Source organism: Moschus berezovskii, chromosome 11 (genome assembly GCF_049115385.1).
Source record: "Moschus berezovskii isolate FMDL1 chromosome 11, NW_MosBer_1.0, whole genome shotgun sequence".
In the NCBI taxonomy this organism is placed as follows: Eukaryota; Metazoa; Chordata; class Mammalia; order Artiodactyla; family Moschidae; genus Moschus; species Moschus berezovskii.
In genome coordinates this window covers 76,731,571-76,748,130 of record NC_142470.1, presented here as the reverse complement: position 1 = coordinate 76,748,130, position 16,560 = coordinate 76,731,571, and the positions used below count along the sequence as shown (strand labels likewise).

At 39.2% G+C, this 16,560-nt stretch overlaps 1 protein-coding gene across 5 annotated transcripts in view; it reads right to left on the bottom strand.

Annotated features, from left to right (window-relative positions):
• FSHR (follicle stimulating hormone receptor) overlaps positions 1-16,560 on the bottom strand; it is a 211,102-nt gene that overhangs the window by 129,799 nt on the left and 64,743 nt on the right. For 4 of the 5 annotated variants that reach the window (XM_088841745.1, XM_088841749.1, XM_088841747.1 and 1 more), the window contains exon 2: positions 3,213-3,284. The exons of the other annotated variant lie outside the window; for it this stretch is intronic. In XM_088841745.1, coding sequence (XP_088697871.1) covers positions 3,213-3,284 — 72 coding nt within the window. The remainder of the gene's footprint in view (positions 1-3,212; positions 3,285-16,560) is intronic. 5 annotated transcript variants of the gene reach the window in all.

Sequence of the window (16,560 nt, the reverse complement as noted above, 5' to 3'; positions counted from 1 at the left end):
GAAATGAATCACTAGTTCAGGGTCAATGCATGTTATAGGATGCTCTGGGCTGGCATGTGGGGATGACCCAGAGGGAGGATAAAGGGAGGAGGGAGGTGGGAGGGGGGTTCAGGAGGGGGAACTTATGTAAACCCGGGGCGAATTCATGTCAATGTATGGCAAAACCAACCAATATAATATTGTAAAATAATTTGCCTCCAATAAAAAATAATTACAAAAAAAAAAGGATATAGATAAGGAGTTTGTCTGGATATGAGGCACTTATGGTTCACTTAGGGGGTAGATCTTGAGGAATCTCTCCATTTCAAAGCAAGAATTATGGCCTCAGAAGGGAGGTGAATTTAGGCAGATGCAGATTTAGGAGCCCTGGTAGTAAGATCTTATTTAATAAATAATGATTTGAAGGTGTGAATATAAAGAAAGAAACTGGCCAAAAAAATGGGGCCCTGGAGTACCTGAACTTTTGAGGGGCAGCTGAGGAATAAGAAAGGAGACAGAACTGGCTGTGGAGTAGTCTGGGGTGTTCACCAGGCAGGCAGAAGGGTGAGGACTCTCTGAAGCAAAAGGAGAAAGTAATGAGAAGGATGGCGTGGATGGTCAGTGTAATCAGAAGCTGCCTGTCAGTTAAGTGCTAAGAGGACAAAGTAGAGTCATCAGTCTGGCAGTTTGGGTGTTATTGGGACCTTTGATAGAATAATTTAACAGTGTTAGAGTGTTTGTGGTCAAATAGCAATTGGACAGGAGTGAGGAGAGACTGAACTGAAAGGCTGAACAGAATGCAGGCTGCTTTTTCAGAAGAGTGGTAGTGACGAGGAAGTGATAGGAAGGGGGAAGAGAAAGAAGGCAGGATTTATCCAGAAAGCTTTTCCCTCTTCTTTTTAATAAGCATACGTGACACTAGGCCACATGTGCAGAATGAATGAAAGGGATTTTGTGATTTGTGGAGAGGGAGATGTTGAAAAGGAAGCCAGTAGTTATTAAGTTCAGGAAACTGGTTAAAAACTGGAAGAATAAAATAAATGAAGATCTGGAAAGGTCTGATTTGAACTCATCAGGGACCAAGAGGAGGAGGTGAGACAAAGGATGAAGGTAAGCATCGGGCTGGAAGGGTACAAATCGTCTCTTCAGAGTTCGGTTCAGTGCTGGCTCCTCTACTCAGGAATGCTTTCTTAGGACATGAAAAGTACCACAAAAATAAGATTTATTATTATTATTTAAATTTATTTATTTTAATGGGAGGCTAATTACTTTACAATATTGTATTGGTTTTGCCACACATTGACATGAATCCACCCCAGGTGTACATGTGCATCTGTGTCAGTACAGGCTGATTCATAAAAGCATGTGTTAGAAATGGACATCCTGTGACTCAGGAAGCTGAGTTTCAAAACCAGCTGCTCCGTCTCTGGGATTATTGCTATGTCAGCTCGATCAACCCTCTGTCACCACAGGAAGTTCTCATGGGAGGCTGAGCACCCAATGAGGGGTCAGTCACATTTTCTGGATTTAATTATATTAAGGTGAATTATTTGTACCTGTATTGCTGTCTTTAGAATGATTTCTATGCAATTTTACTGACTGGTTGAAGGGGCAAGACCTACTCAATCATCATCAAATCTCTGTTAATTCCAGGCAGGGTAATGACTGATCCATCCATGAATACACGTTCAGCCAAAAACTCTCCTACGCTATTCCTTTCCTGTTTTTCTTGGTGAACTCTGCTCAGATGAGTGCCGCATCTTGCAATTCCTGTGCGAGTTGAATGTCTTCAAGAAGGTAAACCCTGAAGACCACAGGTCTTAAACTGGGCTCCCGTCCAACAGGGAGATGCTTGCAGGTAGATCACATAAGCCATCCCGCACTATAAAAACGCCTCCCTTGATATACAGATGAGGAAACCACAGCTCTCAGAGATAAACTGATTTAATCAAGGTGACACAGTTAAGTTTATATTAAAACTAACACTCAAACATAGGATTCTGACCAACCTCTTCTAAGCAAGTGACTTAACCACTGAAATACGTTGCTACTCTCTCTGCTTTGTGTTTTTTCATTAATGGATTACTTCCTCAGACCTGGGCAAGTGTTCTTTCTAAAAGGCAGGTGCAAGAATCAAGATAAAAATTTACTGACTTAAAGAAGGAAAAACATATATAACTGAGGGAGGGGTGTTGCTTATTCTTATAATGAAAAAAACGTTCCCGTCTGTGTAATCCATCTAATCTATTGGTGTACTTACTGGCACTTAAGTTCTGGATTCTGGCTGTTACTATGATGAAAAATACTTTTTCTTAAAGCCTGGGGGATGGGATCAAATACCTTCAAAAGCAGAGTGGGTTACCATAAGCATGAAAGAATTTGCTGTTTTATTTTTTCTTATTACTTTGTACCCCACTTTGAGAAAAGCTTATTTGGGGAAACCCATACATTAAGCTAGCCCAATAAAACTCAAATGCTGAAGATCTTAAAAAAAAAAAAAAGCAAATATTTACATTAACAAAGTCTCTTTTCAAAGGAAATTGTCTTCAGTGCTCTAAACTTTCCCATTACTTCTGAATATTTATCTGTCATTTACCACTTGTCAGCATGGCTTAGGGACAAGAAGTCCACAAAATCTCTAAAGCCCAAATGTTAGTCCCTGCTGTCAATTAAAAATTAATTATAAAATTAATGGAGAGTGTCTTTAAAAATAATGGATATCAGCAGAGAAAATAGGCTCTGGTTTATAAACATTCCACTCACAGGTACTTTGGGAACAAAAGAAAGAAAGTGAAAGTGTTAGTAGCCCAGTCTGACTCTTTGCAACCCCATGGACTGTAGCCTGCCAAGCTCCTCTGTCCGTGGGATTCTCCAGGTAAGAATCCACCGGAATGGATGCCATTTCCTTCTCCAGGGGATATTCCCGACCCAGGGATCAAACCCGTGGCTCCTGCATTGCAGGCAGATTCTTTACCATCTGAGCCACCAGGGAAGCCAAATTTTGTACCAAAAAAGTGAGAATTTTTTGGATTGACCTTATGCCTATTTTAGTGGCCACATGCTGAAAGATTTCACAAGTTTAGGAAATATGGAAAGGAAACAAATCGGACAAGGTGCAAAACAGTTGCTTGGTGTGTCATTCTAGTTCCTAAGCATAACGAATCATGCTGGATGTGATCTGAGGTTTCTGCCTACAGCCATTCGAAGCACCCACACACTCCTCAGGTACATACATTTTCTCCAGGTCTCCAAATCCTGAAAAGGCTCCTTTGGGGATGACTCGAAGCTTGGTGAGAACAAACCTCCTGAAAAGAGAGTGGACATAAAATATCACAACCTATCCATTCATCAATTAGTCATTGAGTGCCTAAGGTATAACAGCAGATAACAGCCAACACATACTATGTGCTTGCCATTTAGTAATGGTTATAATTGCTTCTCCATGATCTCTTTTCAACCATATCACAAAGCAGTGATATGGGCACTATTGTTATCCCTCTTTTGCATAAGAGGAAACTGAGGTTTAGGGAGGGTTAAAAAACTTACCCAGGGTCAGGTGACTAATATGTGGCAGAGTTAGGATATGAGCCTTCTGTTCATCACTACTCTATGTTGCCTCCTCTAGCCCTATGTGAGTCTCCTTATTTTCTCTACTCCAACTCTCAATACGTACTCCCTGTTGTCCTCAGCTGACTTCTTACTTCAGAAAAAAAGGAAACCAGTAGAAGAGAACATCCTCATGGTCTCACGTGGCTCCCAGCTAATCTCTCATCTGCACCTGGGCTTATATCATACACCCTGCCCCACTTCCTGTTACTATGGGTGAGCTGTCCAGGGTCCTGACTAAAAAAAAACATCTCCTCTGATCCGCACCATATCTCTTTCCTTGCCTTGTGAAGGTAGCCACTACAGCAGTTGCCCCCTTTCTTTCATACATTTAATTCACCTACTTTTTCTTCTTTATTGGATCCTGCCCATCAGTATACCAACATGCCTTAATTTCTCCCATCTTAGAAAAATCTTAACCTCATCCATTTTCAGCTTTTGCCATTTCCTTCTGCTGGAAAAATTTGTCTCATGCTTGCCTCAATATTCCTTCCAATGGCTTCTCATCTCAGTCAGGAAAAAGCAAAACAAAACAGATAGTATATAATGACCTTCAGGATCCTACAGGATCTTCCCACTCTCCTTTCCCATAGATCCTCTAACTTCAATTTTGACCCCTCACACCACTGATTATTTCATTCTCTTCACAGTAATCTCTTACTATTCTTTGTACAGGCCAGATTCCTTCTTGCCTAATATTTCTGCATTTGCAATTCTCCCTTCCTGGAGAATTCTTCTCTCATATTTTTCTGGCTTGCTCCTTCAGCCAGCTGCTTGCTTAAATGTCACTTTCTCAGTAAAGTTTTCCCTAACTACCCTATTTAAAATGACAGATCTTAGCTTTCTTCATAGTACTTGTGATATGTTTAATCTTCTGTTTATCTACTTATATATTGATATACTTACTATCTTTTACCCCAAACTAGAATGCAACCTCTGTGAGGGCAGGGGCTTTTGTCTGATTTGACTACTGCTGTATACCAGATGCCTGGAACAGTGAATGGTGTATGACACATATTCAGAAAAATGTTTTTTGAATGGCTATTGAAGTCTGAGAGTTCTAGGCTTGAGGGTAGAATTACAAGTGACTCTTTGGGAATCTATAACAGGAATACTATTGCTGCTCCCTCTCACTTTCCTTGCTTTGCAGTTGGTTAATAGGGATTTGGTTTCCCCCCTACTACAATCCTTCCTTCTGCAAGGCAGTCTGTTAGTGGCAATTCAGTGTGGACTTGAATAGTTTCACAAACCCTCTTTACATTAGTCTCCTATTTTTTAAATTGGTATCAGTGAAATTCCTGTTTAGAAAGTTATCGTTCAAGCCAGCAGCTCTTTTCTTTCACTTTGTTTGTTTGCCTTTTGTTGCCATGTCCTTCCCAGTTCCAGGGTGAGGAACCATGAGAGAGAATTCTGTGTACTGTTCTTGCTCTGCAGGATTTTATATACATAGGAAGGCAAAAAATAGAAGCCTTGGAATCACAAGAAAACAGATGTGGGATACAGTTGATGTAACAACTATAAATGTTATACAAGGATTAAAATGTAAAACTCCCATAGTACATAAATAAATATATATGAGGAAAGTTGGAAGGAGTGTGTGAGCTTCATCCTGGGTCTCCAAGCTATCAGATCATATTATGCTAAAAGCATAGTGTCTGTGAAAGTATTTGATCTAATTTAGGGTTGAGTGTAATGGTTCTGGAACAATGTAACTTATTGAATGCTCATCTGAAAAGAAGCAAGGTCAGTTCATATTCTCTTAATGTACTCACTTAATCTTAGTTAAAATAGACAAATTCCTTCTGTTCCTGTTTATTGCAAGACAGAAAAATTATGAAAACAAACTGTTAAATACAAAGGATAAAACTGCTTTAAACTACTTAGTCTAAAACTTCAAGGGAGTTGAAATACTAAGGTGAATACTAGTTAGTAAGACATGCAAAGAGTGGAATCTTATATAATTGACTTTATTTGATAATGAGTCAACTAGATCTTTTTGATTCAACTTTAGTATCAAGCATATATTCTAAAACTTTCAACGTCTATTCCTGTATTAAGTGGTTCAAACTAAAAATCTTATTGAAAATTTAAAGTCTTCCATCTCCTGAAAGGCTATAAATTAGATCCACTAAAGGGAAAGTTATGACCAACCTAGATAGCATATTGAAAAGCAGAGACCTTACTTTGCCAACAAAGGGCCATCTAGTCAAGGCTATGGTTTTTCCGGTGGTCATGTATGGATGTGAGAGTTAGACTGTGAAGAAAGTTGAGCGCCGAAGAATCAATCCTTTTGAACTGTGGTGTTGGACAAGACTCTTGAGAGTCCCTTAGACTGCAAGGAGATCCAACCAGTCCATTCTAAAGGAGATCAGTCCCAGGTGTTCACTGGAAGGACTGATGCTAAAGCTGAAATTCCAATACTTTGGCCACCTCATGTGAAGAGTTGACTCATTGGAAAAGACTCTGATGCTGGGAAGGATTGGGGGCAGGAGGAGAAGGGGACGACAGAGGATGAGATGGCTGGATGGAGTCACTGACTCGATGGACATGAGTCTGAGTGAACTCTGGGAGTTGGTGATGGACAGGGAGGCCTGGCGTGCTGTGATTCATGGGCTTGCAAAGAGTCGGACATGACTGAGCAACTGAACTGAACTGAAAAGTCACCCAGAAGTCTTATGTAAAACATAACCAATATTGTTTCAGTTGCATAGCTGAGCTTATAAAAAAGTATAAGAAACTTCTAGGGACCTAGAGTGAAATAACTGAATACCAGATGGAAACTGGAGTCATGAATGCAAACAGAATTCTAAGAAGGTAAATTGAAGTCAGTGTATTCTGGGGGTGTCAGGGGGAGGAGGGGATAAAGGAAAGGAGTTGGGAGAGGGGTATCTGGACTTGGTAGACAAAGCATTTGTGTTTTGATCCCATGAGATGAAATATGGAAGTTGGAATGCAAAGATTTATTTATGTGTGTCATTGTCTGTCTACCTACCTATCTATCTACCTATCTATCATATGTACTTTCTAGAAAGAAAGTGGAGAACATAAATTTTCAATGAAATAACATCTGGAGAATTTCCATAATTTATGAAAGACATAAATGCTCAGATTCAGAAACCTCAGCAAGTCTCAGGAAGGAAAACAGATAAATCCATTGTCAGATACCTGTGAATTAAAACTGTAGAGCCAAAAAATAATGTTAAAAAATTTCAAACAGAAGAAAAAACGTCATTATCTTCAAAGGAAAAAAATAATTATAAAGCTTGGTAAAAATATCTTCAAAATTATTAGAGAAAATAACTGCCAATTTAGAGTCCCATTCCCAGAAGTAGTCATTCAAATGTGGGGGTAAAATAAAAAGACTTTCAGAAAAGTTTAATTCACCCTTAACAAAGTTTTAGCAAAAAAATTCCCTTAGAGAATAATTTAATCCAGTAGGCAGGCTCAAAAACAGGAAGGAATGGTGAACAAAGAAATTAGTACTCCTTATTGTCTGCTGCTAAGCTGCTGCTAAGTCACTTCAGTCGTGTCCAACTCTGTGTGACCCCATAGACGGAAGCCCACCAGGCTCCCCCGTCCCTGGGATTCTCCAGGCAAGAACACTGGAGTGGGTTGCCATTTCCTTCTCCAATGTGTGAAAGTGAAAAGTGAAAGTGAAGTCACTCAGTCGTGTCCGACCCTTAGCGACCCCACGGACTGCAGCCTACCCGGCTCCTCCATCCATGGGATTTTCCAGGCAAGAGTACTGGAGTGGCTTGCCATTGCCTTCTGGTTGTCTAGGTAGGTTTATAATGGTTGAAAAACTCACCTATTTAATAAGGAACACTAAAAAATATACTGACCAAGTCCATTCATGATAAAACATTTTGACACACAAGAAAAAGGGAGAATATTCTTAATCTGATAAGGAGTAAAATCTATCTACCACTACAATAAATACATAACACCCAATGATGATATATTAGACACATTCCTTTTAAAATTAGAAATGAGGCAAGGATGCCTGCTGTTGCATCTTCCACTCAGTGAAAAAGATATATTAAGATTATTGATGAAAAACTGTCATTGTCCATAGATAACATAATTGTCTATAAAGCAAACTCTAACCTATGAGATCAGTAGTAGAATTAAGAAGAAAGTCTAGTTGGGTAGGTGGCTGTATAATTAACACACTTAATTTTCATTCTTATATTATTTTAAAGTATATCACTATCAATGGCCATAAAACTTATGTTTAAGGGAAATCACACTGCTGTAAAAATATCAGTTTTAATCCACATTAACCCAGAAATTAAATGAAAGACCCACATAAGACATACTAGTTTTTGTTGTTTCTTTTGATACATGTGAATGGAAATTAACTAGCTGGTTAATACTCACATGGAAGAGAAGTTTTGAAGAATAGCCAAAACAATTTTGAAGTAATAAAACAAGATTGGGAGGATTGGCATAATAGGTGATATGATTTTTATAAAGCTATAGTGATTAAAATGCTGTGGTATTGACAGATTAAATAGTAGACCAGTGGAAAAGAAAACAAATATAGAAATAGACCTTTAAACAAAAGAAAATGACACGTGAGAGAGTAGCATTAAAAAATCTATGGAGGAAGATATGGATTGATCAATAAATGCTTAAATTATTGATTATCCTTGTGGATAAAAATAGAACCTTTATTATCATATTAAAATCTCAATTCCAGGTTTATTAAAAATCTAAATGGGAAAAATCAGTACTTTAAAACTTTCAAATAAAATGTAATATTCTATTGAGAAAATTGTCTTTTAAAAAGGTACAAAAATTGTAAAGCTAATAGATTTGACTAAACTTAAAATTTCTCAAAAATAAAGATAAAATGGGGAAATAGACTGGGGAAAGATATTTGCAATACATACAACTAACAAGGGTTAGCATCCAAAATACAAAGAACTTTACAAAATAATGAGAAAAATACAAACAACCCAATAGAAAAATTGGCAAAAGATAAGAACAGGCAATTCATATAAGAGAAAATGCAAATGGCCAATAAACATATGAAAAGATGCCTAACTTCACCAGTAATTAAGAAAATGCAAACTTGAACAATAATTAGATGCCTTTAAATACCATCATATTGACAAACCCTATGAGGAATACTTCACAGTAGCAGTGCTGGTGAGGCAGTGGAATATTAGGACATTTTCTACACTTTTGATGGAAGGATAATTTGCTGTAAGTACTTTTAGTAGCCACCAGGCAAAATGTATTAAAGTCAAAGAAACAAATGCCTTTGGATCCAATTATTTCATGTCTCCTGGGCACATACGCACCTGGAAACAGGTAAAAGATTAACCACTGCAAAATCATTTGTAAAAAACTGGAGACAAATGCTCATAAACAAGAGAATCAATATATGATAATCAGTTGTGATATACGGATGCAACGCCAAATTACAAAGCAGTGAAAAGGAACAAATTAGCTGGAGCTGCATTCAAAAATCTGGATATTCTGGTGGATGGAGCTGGATTTCTTCTCTCTGGGGTATAATGAAGTGTCCAGTAATGTGTTATGCGATGTCAGTGGGTTTGGAGTGACTTTGGGCAGCCTGTATATTGAAGCTCAGGGCTATTTTCCTGTGTTGCTGGAGAATTTGCGTGGTATCTCTTGCTCTGGAACTTGTTGACCCTTGGGTGGTGCTTGGTTTTAGTGTGGGTATGGAGGCGTTTGATGAGCTCCTATCGATTAATGTTCCCTGGAGTCAGGAGTTCTCTGGTGTTCTCAGGATTCGGGCTTAAGCCTCTTGCCTCTGGTTTTCGGTCTTATTCTTGGAGTAGTCTCTAGACTTCTCTATCTGTCATTTCCAAGGTGGTTCCGTCTGTTTTAGCCTCTGTTTGCTGGTCTCTTCAGTGTCTAATTTCCGCCCTGATATTAGGGGGTGGGTGGACACTTTTTAAGGCTCAGTTTTTCAGTCCTGTTCTGGGAAGGGAGGAATGCTGCAGACAAATCTCTCTGGCGTCTGTGGGGAGTGCTCGTAGCGTCTCAGCCACACTGGGTTTGCCCCTGCTCACAGCGCATGTGTTGTCCCAGTCTACACTGCACAGGTTCTAGGTTGCTCTGCCAGGAGCTTTCCACTGCCGGCACTGGGTTGCATGCACTTCCCAGGTCTGAGCGTCTCAAGTTCAGTTTCTCAGGTACTCCACAAAGGTGAAGACTTGGCTGGGCCTGCGTTTTGTGCCTTCCCCTGTCTGAGCAGCTCAGGTGACCAGGTGTTTGGCGAGTGCAGTCGCTATGACTTTATCGCCTCCCCAGTCCCCACCACTCGGTTTTCTGGGTGTACAACCGGTGCACCTTCTCAGGCGGATATTGACCGGCCCGAGCCCAAGAAGTCTTGATTAGCAACAAGCCTGCTTGCAGTTTGTATCGGATGCCTTTCTGGGTCCGCAGTTGCCCCCTCCGGCTCTGGCTGACCTCCCTGCCTGTCTCGGCAGGGGATGGGGGATGGGCCGACCGTAGCCGGCTCGCTCTGCTCAGTCCTTTGTTCTTTGAGCAGGGCTGGCGGAGTCTTAGGTTAGAGCTTTTCGCCTTTTCGTGGGGAAGCTATCCCAGTCTGCTTTGCTATCCCCAGTTCTCTCAGATTGCCCCCGCGGAATTCAAGCCCAGTCCTCTCTCTAAGCAGTTCAGCCGGCTCCTCCCTGCCCAGCCCCTGCTTGCTAATGGCATATGCAGGCATCTGCACTGCTTCTCTGCTGGGAGTTACCATTTGGTGGGTAATCTGTGGGTTTTAATTGTTTCTTTTTTTTTTTTTTTTCCTCCCGGTTATGTGTCCCTCTAAGGTTCCAAGGCTCGCCACAGATTCATCATTAAGAGTATTTCCTGGTGTTTGGAAACTTCTCTCTTTTTAAAGCCTCCCTTCCTGGGACAGAGCTCCATCCTTACCTCTTTTGTCTCTCTTATTATCTTTTATGTTTTTTCCTACCTCCTTTCGAGACAATGGGCTGCTTTTCTGGGTGCCTGATGTCCTCTGCCAGCATTCAGAAGTGGTTTTGTGGACTTTACTCCACGTTCAAATGTTCTTTTGATGAATTCGTGGGGGAGAAAGTGGTCTCGCCATCCTATTCCTCCGCCATCTTAACCAGGGAACCTTGACAAGTCACCTGTCCAACCCCCCACACAGCGAGGAAACTACATAATAAAGAGAACTCCACAAACTGCCAGAAGACGGAAAGGCCACCCCAAGCAAAGCAATATAAGAAAGATGAAGAGGCAGAGAAATACCCAGCAAGTAAAGGAACAAGATAATTGCCCACCAACACAAACAAAAGAGGAAGATATAGGGAATCTACCTGATAAAGAATTTCGAATTTTGATGGTGATAATGATTCAAAATCTTGACAGCAAAATGGAGTTACAGATAAATAACCTAGAGAAGAGGATTGAGAAGATGGAAGAAAGGTTTAATAAGGACTTAGAGGAAATAAAAAAGAGTCAATATACAATGAATAATGCAATAGATGAGATCAGAAACACGCTGGAGGGAACAAACAGTAGAATAACAGAGGCAGAAGACAGGATAAGCGAACTAGAAGATAGAATTGTAGAAATAAATGAAACAGAGAGGAAAAAAGAAAAACGAATTAAAAGAAATGAGGACAACTCAGAGACCTCTGGGACAATGTTAAACGCTCCAACATTCGAATCATAGGAGTCCCAGAAGAAGAAGACAAAAAGAAAGACCATGAGAGAATACTTGAGGAGATAATAGTTGAAAACTTCCCTAAAATGGGGAAAGAAATAATCACCCAAGTCCAAGAAACCCAGAGAGTCCCCAACAGAATAAACCCAAGGCGAAATACTCCAAGACACATATTAATCAAATTAACAAAGATCAAACACAAAGAACAAATATTAAAAGCAGCAAATAACACACAAGGGGATTCTTTCAAACTGATCTTTCAGCAGAAACTCTTCAGGCCAGGAGGGAATGCCAAACATACTTAGAGTGATGAAAGAAAATAACCTACATATTACTGTAACCATCAAGGATCTCATTCAAATATGAAGTTGAAATAAAAAACTTTACAGACAAGCAAAAGCTGAGAGAATTCAGCATCACCAAACCAGCTCTCCAACAAATGCTAAAGGATCTTCTCTGGACAGGAAACACAGAAATGGTGTATAAACTCGAACCCAAAGCAATAAAGAAAATGGCAATGGGATCATACTTATCAATAATCATCTTAAATGTAAATGAGTTGAATGCCCCAACCAAAAGACAAAGGCTGGCTGAATGGATACAAAAACAGGACCCCCATATATGTTGTCTACACGAGACCCACCTCAAAACGAGGGACACATACAGACTGAAAGTGAAGGGCTGGAAAAAGATATTCCATACAAATAGAGACCAAAAGAAAGCAGGAGTAGCAATACTCATATGAGATAAAATAGACTTTAAAACAAAGGCTGTGAAAAGAGACAAAGAAGGAAACTACGTAATGATCAAAGGATCAATCCAAGAAGAAGATATAACAATTATAAATATTTATGCACCCAACATAGGGGCACCACAATATGTAAGACAATTACTAATAAGTATGAAAGGGGAAATTAACAACAATGGAATAATAGTGGGAGATTTTAATACCCCACTTACATCTATGGATAGATCAACTAAACAGAAAATTAACAAGGAAACACAAACTTTAAATGATACAATAGACCAGTTAGCCCTAACAAGGAAACACAAACTTTAAATGATACAATAGACCAGTTAGACCTAATAGATATCTATAGGACATTTCACCCCAAAACAATGAGTTTCACCTTTCTCTCAAGCGCACATGGAACCTTTTCCAGTATAGATCACATCGTGGGCCATAAATCTAGCCTTGGTAAATTCAAAAAAATTGAAATCACTCCAAGCACCTTTTCTGACCACAATGCAGTAAGAATAGATCTCAATTACAGGAGAAAAACCATTAAAAATGCCAACATATGGAGGCTGAACAACACGTTGCTGAATAATGAACAAATCATAGAAGAAATCAAAAGAGAAATCAAAATATGCATAGAAATGAATGAAAATGAAAACACAACAACCCAAAACCTCTGGGACACTGTAAAAGCAGTGCTAAGGGGGAAGTTCATAGCAATACAGGCACACATCAAGAAACAAGAAAAAAGTCAACTAAATAACCTAACTCTACATCTAAAGCAACTAGAAAAGGAAGAAATGAAGAACCCAGGGTCAGTAGAAGGAAAGAAATCATAAAAATTAGGGCAGAGATAAATGCAAAAGAAACAAAAGAGACCATAGCAAAAATAAACAAAGCCAAAAGCTGGTTCTTTGAGAAGCTAAATAAAATTGACAAACCACTATCCAGACTCATCAAGAAACAAAGGGAGAAGAACCAAATCAATAAAATTAGAAATGAAAATGGAGAGATCACAACCAACAACACAGAAATACAAAGGATTATTAGAGAATACTATCAGAAATTATATGGCAATAAAATGAATAACCTGGAAGAAATGGACAAATTCCTAGAAAAGTACACCTTTCCAAAATTGAACCAGGAAGAAATAGAAAATCTGAACAGACCCATCACAAGCACGGAACTAGAGGCTGTAATCAGAAATCTTCCAGCAAACAAAAGCCCAGATCCAGATGGCTTCACAGCTGAATTCTACCAAAAATTTAGAGAAGAGCTAACACCTATTCTACTCAAACTCTTCCAGAAAATTGCTGAGGAAGGGAAACTTCCAAACTCATTCTATGAGGCCACCATCACCCTAATCGCAAAACCTGGTAAAGACCCCACAAAAAAAGAAAACTACAGGCCAATATCACTGATGAGCATAGATGCAAAAATCCTTAACAAAATTCTAGCAATCAGAATCCAACAACACATTAAGAAGATCATACATCATGACCAAGTGGTCTTTATCCCAGGAATGCAAGAGTTCTTCAATATCCGCAAATCAATCAACGTAATACACCACATTAACAAACTGAAAAACAAAAATCATATGATTATCTCAATAGATGCAGAGAAAGCCTTTGACAAAATTCAACATCCATTTATGATAAAAACCCTCCAGAAAGTGGGAATCAGTTCAGTTCAGTCGCTCAGTCGTGTCCGACTCTCCGCAACCCCATGAATCACAGCACGCCAGGCCTCCCTGTCCATCACCAACTCCTAGAGTTCACTCAAACTCATGTCCACAGAGTCGGTGATGCCATCCAGCCATCTAATTCTCGGTCGTCCCCTTCTCCTCCCGCCCCCAACCCTTCCCAGCATCAGAGTCTTTTCCAGTGAGTCAACTCGTCGCATGAGGTGGCCAAAGTATTGGAGTTTCAGCTTTAGCATCAGTCCTTCCAATGAACACCCAGGACCGATCTCCCTTAGAATGGACTGGTTGGATCTCCTTGCGGTACAAGGGAAGGGACATATCTCAACATAAGAAAAGCTATATATGACAAACCCACAGCAAACATTATCCTCAATGGTGAAAAACTGAAAGCATTTCCCCTAAAGTCAGGAACAAGACAAGGGTGCCCACTCTCACCACTACTATTCAACATAGTTCTGGAAATTTTGGCTACAGCAATCAAAGCAGAAAAAGACATAAGAGGAATACAAATTGGAAAAGAAGAAGTAAAACTTTCACTGTTCGCTGATGACATGATCCTCTACACAGAAAACCCTGAAGACTCTACCAGAAAACTACTAGAGCTAATCAACGAATATAGTAAAGTTGCAGGATATAAAATCAACACACCGAAATCCCTTGCATTCCTATACACTAATAATGAGAAAATAGAAAGAGAAATTAAGGAAACTATTCCATTCACTGTTGCAACGAAAAGAATTAAATACTTAGGAATATATCTACCTAAGGAAACAAAAGACTTGTACATAGAAAACTATAAAACACTAGTGAAAGCAATCAAAGAGGACACTCATAGATGGAGAAATATACTGTGTTCGTGGATTGGAAGAATAAATATTGTAAAAATGAATATACTACCCAAAGTAATTTATACATTCAATGAAATCCATATCAAGCTACCAACAATATTTTTCACAGAACTAGAACAAATAATCTCACAATTTGTATGGAAATACAAAAAACCTCGAATAGCCAAAGCAATCTTGAAGAAGAAAAATGGAACTGGGGGAATCAACCTGCCGGACTTCAGGCTCTACTACAAAGCCACAGTCATCAAGACAGTATGGTACTGGCATAAAGACAGAAATATAGATCAATGGAACAAAATAGAAAGCCCAGAGATAAATCCACGCACCTATGAACACCTTATCTTCGACAAAGGAGGCAAGAATATAAAATGGAGAAAAGACAGTCTCTTTGACAAGTGGTGCTGGGAAAACTGGTCAGCCACTTGTAAAAGAATGAAACTAGAACACTTCCTAACACCATACACCAAAATAAACTCAAAATGGATTAGAGAGCTAAATGTAAGACCAGAAACTATAAAACTCCTAGAGGAGAACGTAGGCAAAATACTCTCTGACATAAATCACAGCAGGATCCTCCAAGACCCACCTCCCAGAATATTGGAAATAAAAGCAAAATAAACAAATGGGACCTAATTAAAATCAAAAGCTTCTGCACAGCAAAGGAAACTATAAGCAAGGTGAAAAGACAGCCTTCAGAATGGGAGAAAATAATAGCAAATGAAGCAACTGATAAAGGATTAATCTCCAAAATATACAAGCAGCTCCTGCAGCTCAATTCCAGAAAAATAAATGACCCAATCAAAAAATGGGCCAAAGAACTAAACAGACATTTCTCCAAAGAAGACATACAGATGGCTAACAAACACATGAAAAAATGCTCAACATCCCTCATCATCAGAGAGATGCAAATCAAAACCACAATGAGACACTATTTCACACCAGTCAGAATGGCTGCTATCCAAAAGTCTACATGCAATAAATGCTGGAGAGGGTGTGGAGAGAAGGGAACCCTCTTACACTGTTGGTGGGAATGCAAACTAGTACAGCCACTATGGAGAACAGTGTGGAGATTCCTCAAAAAACTGGAAATAGAAGTGCCATATGATCCAGCAATCGCACTCCTGGGCATACACATCGAGGAAACCAGAATTGAAAGAGACACATGTACTCCAATGTTCGTTGTAGCACTGTTTATAATAGCCAGGACATGGAAGCAACCTAGATGTCCATCTGCAGACGAATGGATAAGAAAGCTTTGGTACATATACACAATGGAGTATTACTCAGCCATTAAAAAGAATACATTTGAACCAGTTCTAATGAGGTGGATGAAACTAGAGCCTATTATTCAGAGTGAAGTAAGCCAGAAAGAAAAACACCAATACAATATACTAACGCATATATATGGAATTTAGAAAGATGGAAATGATAACCCTGTATATGAGACAGCAAAAGAGACACAGATGTATAGAGCAGTCTTTGGGAGTCTATGGGAGAGGGTGAGGGTGGGATGATTTGGGAGAATGGCATTGAAACATGTATATTATCATATGTGAAATGAATCACCAGTTCAGGGTCGATGCATGTTACAGGATGCTCGGGGCTGGTATGCGGGGATGACCCAGAGGGAGGATAAGGGGAGGAGGGAGGTGGGAGGGGGGTTCGGGAGGGGGAACTCATGTACACCCAGGGAGGATTCATGTCAATGTATGACAAAACCAACCAATATAATATTGTAAAATAATTAGCCTCCAATAAAAACAAAAAATAAAAACAAACAAAAAAAAAACAAAAATCTGAATATATTCCAAAAGCAGAATGTTGAGGAAAAAAGTGTATTATATGTGCAATATATACAGTATGATATGATTTTCGTAATGGTTAACAACATGCAAAATAAAACAGTTTATTTTATATAAATCATGTTTTTTTCATTCTGTATTTTTGATGTTTTGAGATCTTTTGGTTTGTTGATTCTGGAGGTACTACTCTTCCCAGAGACAGCAAACAACTG